We start from the raw sequence: 9,646 nt of genomic DNA on the forward strand, positions 1-9,646 counted from the left end.
CGGGTTAGTCCGTCGACGCACTAGGTTCGCAGAGCTTCCGCTTCCGGTTGGGACCGTGGGAAATGGCGGCTAATATAGTGGCCTCGGTATTGCCGGGCGCTTTTGGACGGCTGCTGTCTGTGTGTAGCCGCAACCTGAGACCCACAGGACCCGGATCTGGTGAGACCAGGGAGGTCCAGTGAGGGAGGAAACAGAAACGGTGCGCCCGCCGTCTGCCGCATGTGTATCTTGAGTCCGCCTTGGTGCCTGATGCAGTGGTTGCGTGTGTCGTGAATATTGCACGGGATTTGGAGTACGGTTCCTTCAGTTCGTTGTTAAATACTGACAAGCGCTCTTAAACTTACGTGTAGGTCCTGTATTACAGAGACGCAAATGGGCTTAGAGAAGTGACTCACCCAGGGTCATACAATGGGGACGTAAGAGAAAATCGATTTAGAAGCTGCTAAGTAGGGCTCTAACGCCTGAATGTGGACCACTGTCCTCGGGCTTACCCTGACAGTGGCAGGCTGCTAGCCACCCTCGGATCTGACATTGAAGAAAGGAGTGAGTAATTTTAATGTTAGGACCTTAGACCATGGGATGAACCATCCTGAAACATAACTAGTGACTAAGTAACGTGTGTTTAGTTTTATTGGCCCGGCCCTTTTGGTTTGTGTGTAGATGGGTGCACATGCCCGTGTGGAAACCAGATGACAATGTCACGTGACCACTATTACTTCGACCTTTTCTTTCTTTTCCTCTTTTTTTTTTTTCTTCTTCTTCTTCCTCCTCCTCCTCTTCTTCTTTTTAGATTTATGGGTGATGGTTATGTGTGTGGGTGCCTTATCTGTGCACTTGAGTGAAGGTGCCTTTGGAGTCCAGAAGAGGGGGTGAGATGTTAACCCGCAGATGCCAGGAGAAAGGCCACTGGCCCAAATCATCATGGCCAAATTAATTGAAGCAAACTTTTTTACTTGTGTACATAGGCTACCTCCCACTAAGGCAGGGTTCAAGATGTCAACATTGGACATGTGTGAAATAAGGGTTGTAGGGGGTTTCCAAATGGGGGTTTGGCAGGCAAATTGGTGGTGGTTACAGCAGCAGAGCATAAGCATAATAAAGTTGGTCATAACAACCTCCTGAAACAAAGGTGTGAGGGCAAGGTGGTCCTAACAAGGGGGTCCTAACTTTGTAAAACAAACGCATGGTTGCCATTTCCTGGAACAGGCAGTAGAGAACCATTTGTAGTTAAGGTTATAGGTGGGGCACAGTCTAATCCTTGAGAAACAGATTTAATCATAAGCAGGAACAAACCTAGTTTTGCTTTACTGTAAGATGGCTTTCAAGCCTAAGAGGGAAGCACACTAGTTTATCACAGATCCCCGGAGCTGAGGTTGCAGGCTTTTGTGAGCTGCCGTGTAGCTGCTAGGACCCAAACTTTGTCCTCTACAAGAGTAGTAGGTACTCTTAACCACTGACTCATCTCTGCAGCACCTCTCCACCTTATTTCTAAAGGTTTCTCACTGATCCCGGAGTTCGCTATTTGCTTAGACTGGCTAGTCAACAAGCCCCCCCCCCCCAGCCCCAAACCCTTTGTCTCCACTTCTTAGTGCTGGAGTAACAGAAGGGTGGTGCTTGCCAGGCTTTTTTATTTTAATGCTGGTGGTCTAAACTCAAGTTCTCACACATGTATAGCAGGCACTTTACCACTGAGCCATCCCAGTCCTCACCCGGACTTTTTCAGAGGCAGGTCGTGATACAGTAGGTTAAATGGACACCAGCAACAGGTCTGTGCGTTTCATCACATTAACTACCCACCATGTTTTTGTTGTTCTTATAGCCTCCCTCTGGTCTGCTTGTCATCGGTTCAATTCACAGAGTGCTTCATATCCACAAAGGTAATACCAGAATGTGGGTTTGGTGATTTTTGCATTCAGCTGTAGAAATGTTACTTTCAAGTTAAAACGTCTCTACATTTGAGGCTGGGCATGACAATAGAACTGGTGGCACAAGTCTTTAATCCCAGCACTTAGGAGGCATTGGCAGAGGCAGATGGATCTCTATCAGTTTGAGGCCAGCCTGGTCTACATAGCAGGGACTACATAATAGAGAGACTCTGTCTTTAAAACAAAATAAAAACAACAACAATAAATTTCTCTACATTTTGATGGAGTTGGGGTGGGGGATGCTATAGCTCAGTGATAGCATGGTGGCCTAACATTCTTAAGGCCTTGAGTTCCACCTTTAGCATAAATGCATATACATGTAATCATACAGTTCTATCTGCAACAGAAATCATGTATGCATACATGCATGCATTACATATATGCATACCCCCAGAACAACATCTGACATACAGATAGTTTGGCCCTGCAAAACCATTCTCAGCAGCAGAAGCCTCTTTGATTCCCAAAAGGAAAAATTACAAAACAGAGTCTGAAGACATGCAGAAACCCCAAGTGGCATTTCACTGAGCAGCCTCTTCTTCCACTTCTCTTGTGACAGGTCCAGCCCTCCTGCCAGGCTTTATTTTCCCAGCTCCCTCTTTCCATGTTCCTCATCTGGTTCAGTCACGGACCTAATGGCACCCAGTAAAGGGTCTCCTTCCAGCTACTCTTGGTCCCTCCAGGTCGTTGCCTAGCCACAAACAATGGAGTTCATGTTCCTAGGAACTCTAAGAACTGGTATTTTACGAAAGTGTCCATTCGTTGCACAGATGTGTACAGAGCCATCCTGTGTGCTTGTGAATGACATAGACAGGCAAGGCTTAGGTCTGAGGTCCGCACGTTCCCCTGGAGATAGACTGGTTGGAATGCCTTTGTTAGTGATAAAGAGTCAGCGTGACCGTTGTGGGTCTTACACCCCTCCGTAGCAAGCTTGCACACATACCCTCCTGATGCTCACTGCACAGCTGTTTCCTGGGGCCTTGGAGCTGTCTTTCATGGGCAGGTGATGTGTGTTTATGAAATGCTTTTGCAGATACGTTCCTAAGACCTCCCTGAGTTCACCACCCTGGCCAGAAGTGGTTCTACCGGACCCTGTTGAAGAGACCAGACACCATGCAGGTAGACTTTGCAGGGGCAGGGCAGTGTGGCGTTTGTAGCCCTAGCTCTTGGGAAGCTTGGGCAGAAGGACTGCTGCGAGTTTGAGACCACCCTAGGCTACCAAGCGAGACTCTATCTCAAAAAAAAAAAAAAAAAAAAAAAAACAGACTAAAAAGGAAAACGAATGGGTAGCGCCTGTGCCCATTTCTGTGCCATGGAGAAAGATGGCAGGTGTCTGAGTGCTCTGAACTGCAGGGCATGTGAGTCCTCGTGGTTGGTTGGTAAACACTGGCATTTAAGACGAGCCTTCATGTGATAAACAGCCTTCCAGCATCAGCCGGGAAGCAGCTGGCTGATGGGAGGGGTAGTGGGTGCTCCTCCATCTTCATCTATGCTTTGTGTCAGTGCACACCTGTCATCCCAGTACCCAACTGGGAGGCACACAAGTTCACATCCAGCCTGGGCTACATGTCAGGAAAGGCAGCGTGGCTGTCGCCAGCCGACAAGTCACATCGGAGTTTCCCAAAGGCTAGAGGTTTCCATCGTTTCAGGGAATCTCCTGGTGTTTTAAAATACTGTTTGAGGTCCTGCCCAAGATAAATAGAGTCACCCCTAGGGATCTGAGCTGGTTGGAGAACTTCCACAGATAGCAGAATCCATGACTGCCGTACCCTGACGTGGAACAGCGATGTTTGTGAGCAGCCTGTACAGACCCTGCCTGTCCTCTCTGAAGCACGTCCGGCACAGACTTGTGTCAGTGCTCCCTCACTGCTCAGTGTACCACCATCAGGAGAGGTCTGTGTGTGTTTGGTGCATGTACCAGTTTGGGTGTTGTGTTTTGTTGTTTTCTGAATATCTTCAATCTGGCTTGGCCAGACACTGAAGGCTCATCCTCATGGTGATGCCAGGAGCTGCTATTGGCCTTGACCTTCTCCAGGGCAGGAATTGTCATGTCCATCTTACATGTCCAGCCCCTGGCCCAGGGGTTGGGTCTGTGCCCAATGGGTATCTGTTGAGGGACTATGACATGAGCCAGAGTGGTGATAACGGTGATGACGGGAACAGAGGAGTGTGGAGGGAAGGCAGGTGGCACTGCCAGAGAAGGAGTGTGGGGCCCAGGAGGCCCTGCCAGGTCAGGGAGATGGAATTCGGCTCCTTGGGCTGCAGAAGGACGGTCTCCTCACTTCTTAGACTGCACACTTTTCACCGTGGGGTGTGGTCCGGGGTGGACTCAAACTCACTGCAGTCCTGCTTCAACCTCCCAAATGCTGGGATTATAGGCGTGCACCATCATACTCAGCTTATGCACTGGTTCTTAGCTGATTAAAAAAAAAAGCAAGACAAGACGAGGGCTCTGCCCCAGAACTACAGAAGTAACACATCTGCCAGCGCTCCTGATCACACCAGCCTCACTCTCCACCTGCCTATTGGGTGGGTAAGTGGGGCTAGACAGACTGCAGGAGACTCCTCACAAGGGAGCCCAGTGGACAGCCAGCAGCCTGTCCAGTGCATGATTGCCACCACTATTGTCCTGCAGAGGTTGTGAGGAAGGTGAATGAGCTGATCGCCACAGGCCAGTATGGCCGGCTCTTTGCTGTCGTGCACTTTGCCAGCCACCAATGGAAAGTGACTGCTGAGGACTTGATTCTAATTGAAAATGAGTTGGACATCAAATGTGGAGAGAGGATTCGGCTGGAGAAGGTGAGGTGCAAATTGCCTTGTGAACTCAGGGCCTCAGGTACCGAATGAGCATCACTGAGAGGGTTTTCTCAGCTGCACTGAAAAATAAGAATCCCTGCCAGAGTGGAAAGGGAGTGGAATCAGTCTGGGGCAGAGCAAAAGGGAAGCTAGGGCTGACAGAAGGCAATTAGGCTGAGCTGTGTCTCCATAGGCCCAATCACAGATGTAAAGCCACCAGTTGAGCTTGGAGGGAGATTTCTAGCACCTGCTCTTTCAGGGAGGCTGGGGAGGTCCAACAGCATAATGGTGTGCAGGCAGCAGTGACGGCTGCCAAAACAGCTCAGACCAATCATTTTATTTATATTTAAGACAAAGTCTCCTGTACTCCAGGTTGCCTTAAACTTACTATGTAGACAAGACTACTCTTGATCCTCCAGCGTCTACCTTTCTGGGGGGTTGGGGGTGGGGTGGCTGTCAGAGGTCAGCTTGCAGAGGTCATTTCTCTCCCTCCATTGTGGGCCCTGGGCCTGTGTTTTCAGTTTCCTGTCCAGGCTCAGCATGTGGACAGCACCTTCCTGTGACCGTGGTGAGGATCTGGAGATTAAATATGCTACCTTTTATCTTAGGTCCTGCTGGTCGGGGCAGACAACTTCACACTCCTTGGCAAGCCACTCCTCAGGTAATGAGCTTCTAAACTCCGGGCTTGGTCCATTGCCTGGGCTGCCTTACAGACTGGACACAGTGTGATCGGGCCCAGGGCCTTGCCACACATCACTGTGAGAGTTAAATGCAGCAGCTTCTTGTACAGTTCTGGAGGGTGTGTGGTGTCCCTGCAGACATCCAGCCAGTAACCAGTCAGTCATAGATCCGTTAGGGTATAGCCTGCCTGCCTTCCTTCCTTCTTGCCTGCCTGCCTGCCTTCCTTTCCTTCTTTCCTTCCTTCCTTCCTGCCTTCTTTCCTAACTTCCTTCCTGTCTTTCTTTCTTTCTCTCTCTCTCTCTCTTTCTTTTCTTTTACATTTGGCTTTTGGCTTTTTGAGACAGGATCTCTCTATGTAACCCTGGCTGTCCTGGAACTCACTATGTAGACCAGGCTGGCTTTGAACTCATAGAGACTCACCTGCCTCTGCCTCCTGGGTGCTGGGATTAAAATGGTGCAGCACTATAGCTGGCAGCCATGCAGCCTTTCAGATCATGTTAAGGGCTGGTAGTTCCACTCAGGGATAGAGTGCCTACCTGTTAAGATTGAGGACCTGTGTTTTGTCCCAACACCACAAACAATGTTTAAATTTTTTTCTTTGTTGTTGGTTGCTTTTTGTTTTGCCTTTTTTTTTGGGGGGGGGGAGGGTGTCATGTCTTGAGACAGAGTTTAACTGTGTAGCCCTGATTATACCGGAACTCACAATGTGTACTAGGCTAACCTTGAATTTGTGGCCACCCTGCCCCTGCCTCCCAAGTATTGATATCTGCAGCCACGCCTGACTAAAATATTTTTTTAAAACTGTTCATTATACTTTCTTGCTGTTTTCAAAATGTTAACAATGAATAAACTAGATGTGGGACACACAGGAAGCAGAGGCAGGCGGTCAGGTCAGATTCACTCCTTGGATGTAAAAGTTCAAGGTCAGTCTAGGGTGCATGAGACCCCATTGCAAAACCAGGAATTTTTTGGGAAGCTTCACTAAGTTGTGAATAAAGATGAAACGCAATTAAGGAGTTGCACTGTCACCATGTCATTCCTTTTCCTTCTTTCTAGAAAGGATCTCGTACGAGTTGAAGCCACTGTCATTGAAAAGACAGAGTCATGGCCCAAAATCAACATGAAATTTAAGAAAAGGAAAAACTTCAGGAGGAAAAAAAGTAAGTGTGGGACAGCATTGTTGGGGCCCCGTGCACCCAGCATACTGTGTTTGTCACCATGTTCCCTGTCACATAGTTGGGCAGTGCCAGGGTGATACCATCCCTAAGGTCATGCCAGCGTTGTGATGTGAGGGCCCCAGGACTACCGCTGTCCCATTACAACATACAGACCAGCATGTGAACCTGGCGTGGCCCCCACCTTGAGACACCGAGGGATAGCAATGGTATATTGGATTGCCTTGGATACCAGAAGCAACTCCCAAATGTGCTGAGCATAGTTCACACTCCGTGCATAGGTCAGGCTTAGGTGGTAATGACAGGATCTTGGCAGGCAGCTTTGTGCTGTCAGCACATTTGTGCATATGACATCAGATACTTCAAAGAGAGACATGATTAGATGCTCAGAAGCAGGTCCCTGACCTCTGCGGGAAGCAAACAGTCAGCTGTGCTCCTTGAAGTCTTTTGGTGAGGCTAAGCAATCCACACTCTCTCTTCTTGATGCTGTCTGCATTAGCCCTTTAGGAATGGGCCCAGGACTGTCGTGGAGGTGCCAAATACAAACATCCTCTGCGTGGTCAGGCCATGGCCCCTGGCTGAATTTTAAGGAATTGTGGAGGCTTTTGATACAGTATTCATCTGAAGGCTGGAAGCCGAGAATGCTCAAGAGGCCCCAGAGCCAGTGTGAGGAGAGACTGTGAGGGAATGGCCAGCTTAGGGGTGTCTGGGATGAGGCCAGGGTGCCTAGTACCAACAGAAGGCTGCAATCTGGGCCCTCAGCATCAATTGAGAGCTGCCCCAGGGCTGTTCCAGGAACAAAGACATGCTCTCCCACAGGGAGGAGTGGCCACAAGGTTGCTGACCTGAGGTGAGGGTAGGTGGAGTCTGAGGGTGACTTCTCAGGGCACTGCTTCCCCTTGGGATGGGTGGGGGCGAGACAGTGGTTGGTCTGGCTCAGCAAGAAGCCTCTGTGCTGGTGAAAGTCACGGGGGAAAAGTGCCAGGGAGCAGGTGTGGTGCCAAGGCCAGGTGGACTGTGGAGGGGAGGAGGGAACACCAGTATCCCTTGCCCCTCAAGTCAGTCTCCCTTCCCTGGGATGGGGTGGGGGGGTCCCAAGGGCAGATGCCACTACCCCCTCATCTTTGAGAGAGTACCTGATAACTAGGTGCTAATAGATGTGGCCCATCCCCCATTACCTACTTGGTACTGATGTATCCTCAAAGCAGCAGGTGGTCCAAGGAACAACTAGAGAGCCATGGAACACCAATCCCTGCAAGTCCAAGGGGCCCGAAGGGCAGGGCCCAACAGAGTGGCTGCAGAATCTGTCTCTGGGGGTGTCTCAGCAGCAGATGAGGCCAGGCTCATCTGCTCACACTTGTGGGCCCAGCACTGAAGAGACTGAGGCAGAGTTCCCAGCCAGCAAGAACCTATTTCAAGCCACGCCCAGGACCAGTGAGATGGCTTGACAGACACTTGCCCACTCCAGAATCCACATGGTGGACTGACGTCCCCCAAGCTTTCTTCTGATTCGTCCGTGCACGCACACACACTCATACACTGTGGCAACCTGCGTGCACACACACACAATAAATGCAATTTTTTAGAAAGTTTTTTTCCCCTTATTTTTTAGGTTTTTCAAGACAGGGTTTTTTCTATATATAGCCCTGGCTATCCTGGAACTTGCTTTGTAGATCAGGCTGGTTAAGAAATTTTTAATTAGTTCCCCCCTTCCCCCCAAATAACAGTGACAGTTGCAGTGGCTTGGAATGTAGTCTCAGGTCCTATCCCAGTCAGCAATATCACAGTCTGTGTTAGGAGGGAGCATCTCCCATTCCTGTCACTCAGAGTGAGCAGGTCCATCCCGCCCTTGAAGCCTTAAGGCCAGTGGGGCTGTGGGAGCAAACCCTTGGCCATAGGCCACTGGGGGTCCAGCATTTCCAACTGTAGGTGGAGCCTGTGAGGTGGGTGAGGTGGTGGTCAGTACACATCGGAAATGGACATGGCCAGGGGCCAGGTGAAATGCACTGTTGGGGTGAGCTGGTGCCTGGGCAGAACCCCCGACACAGGTGTCTGTGAAGGAGATGAGGCTCAGCCCGTGACAGGGTTCTCTCCTTCATTCTCTCTTTCAGTCATTGTGAACCCACAGACCATCCTCCGGATTAATACCATTGAGATCGCTCCTCAATTGCTGTGACCACAGAGCGGATAGCTAAGAAGCATAAAAATAAGCTCAGGTCTGCGCTCAGGAGGCTGAGGCAGAAGATCACAAGTTCCAGGCCAGGTTGGGCTACCCAGCAAGAGCCTGTCTGCTAATGAAAGCAAATAAAGTATTTTGTAGGAGATCGAGCCTGTGTTCCGCAGTTAAAGGCAGTTCAAACCTGATTGGTGGGGGACATTCGTGTCTAAACAGCCATCACCCTGATCCATAGCAGCCTGGAGGAAATGACTGACCAGGCCCCACCCCAACCCTGGGCCAAAGCTGGCTGCTTGTACAGACAGGCATGGTATTCTTGGCAGCTGTGGCAGGGACAGAAGTGGGCAAGACCAGTTACCAGGATAGCTGCTGGAGTTGGGCATGTGGCTTGGGTGGCAGGTCACTTCCCTGGCATGCAGGAAGCCCTGGGTTCCAATCCCAGCTCTCAGAGGCTGAAGCAGGAGGATCCCAGTTCAACGTCATCTTCAGCTGCATGGTAAGTCCTAGGCCAGCCTGAGCTATATGACCCTGTCTCAGGACCCTACTCTAAGTGGAAACTGCGGCTGGCCAGGAGATCTATGCTGAGTGTTAACTGCTGTCCTTTCGCCTCCATCGCTCCATCAGGCAGAGGTCACAATTCAGGTGGTCAGTGCTCCAGCAGAATGGCAGAGAGCACAGTGCTTTCTGGAGACAGTGCCAGGCTTAGGGCAGAGGGCAAGGCAGAAGGGAGTTCTGATCCTAGGAAGGGTTTAGGTCTCCAAGGCCCACCTTGGGGAAAACCACCAGGAAGGTCACCCAGGCTCTAAGGACCGTAGTCAGAAGCGTGGAGTCAGGGAGGAACCACAGGCCATCCAGAGGCACTGCCGGAGTCTTCTCTGGAGATGGGGAAGAGC

The 9,646-nt window shown here is 50.3% G+C and overlaps 1 protein-coding gene across 1 annotated transcript; it reads left to right on the forward strand.

Moving 5' to 3' along the window:
* The first annotated feature begins 2 nt into the window (after positions 1-2).
* On the forward strand, positions 3-8,905 carry Mrpl21 (mitochondrial ribosomal protein L21). The gene is made up of 7 exons (XM_021634193.2): positions 3-159; positions 1,820-1,877; positions 2,959-3,044; positions 4,561-4,724; positions 5,330-5,382; positions 6,459-6,562; positions 8,689-8,905. Exons 1-7 carry the CDS (start codon positions 63-65, stop codon positions 8,751-8,753), a joined length of 627 nt encoding a protein of 208 aa, XP_021489868.1. The 5' UTR covers positions 3-62; the 3' UTR covers positions 8,754-8,905.
* The last annotated feature ends 741 nt before the right edge of the window (positions 8,906-9,646 follow it).

This window comes from Meriones unguiculatus, chromosome 1 (genome assembly GCF_030254825.1).
Source record: "Meriones unguiculatus strain TT.TT164.6M chromosome 1, Bangor_MerUng_6.1, whole genome shotgun sequence".
In the NCBI taxonomy this organism is placed as follows: domain Eukaryota; kingdom Metazoa; phylum Chordata; class Mammalia; order Rodentia; family Muridae; genus Meriones; species Meriones unguiculatus.

Bases quoted from the DNA above. Each gene is read 5' to 3' on its own strand.
- Mrpl21 (XM_021634193.2), top strand. From the start codon at position 63: ATGGCGGCTAATATAGTGGCCTCGGTATTGCCGGGCGCTTTTGGACGG. The intron at 3,045-4,560 runs GTAGACTTTGCA...ATTGTCCTGCAG, and splicing joins AGAGACCAGACACCATGCAG to AGGTTGTGAGGAAGGTGAAT. The intron at 5,383-6,458 runs GTAATGAGCTTC...CCTTCTTTCTAG, and splicing joins CTTGGCAAGCCACTCCTCAG to AAAGGATCTCGTACGAGTTG.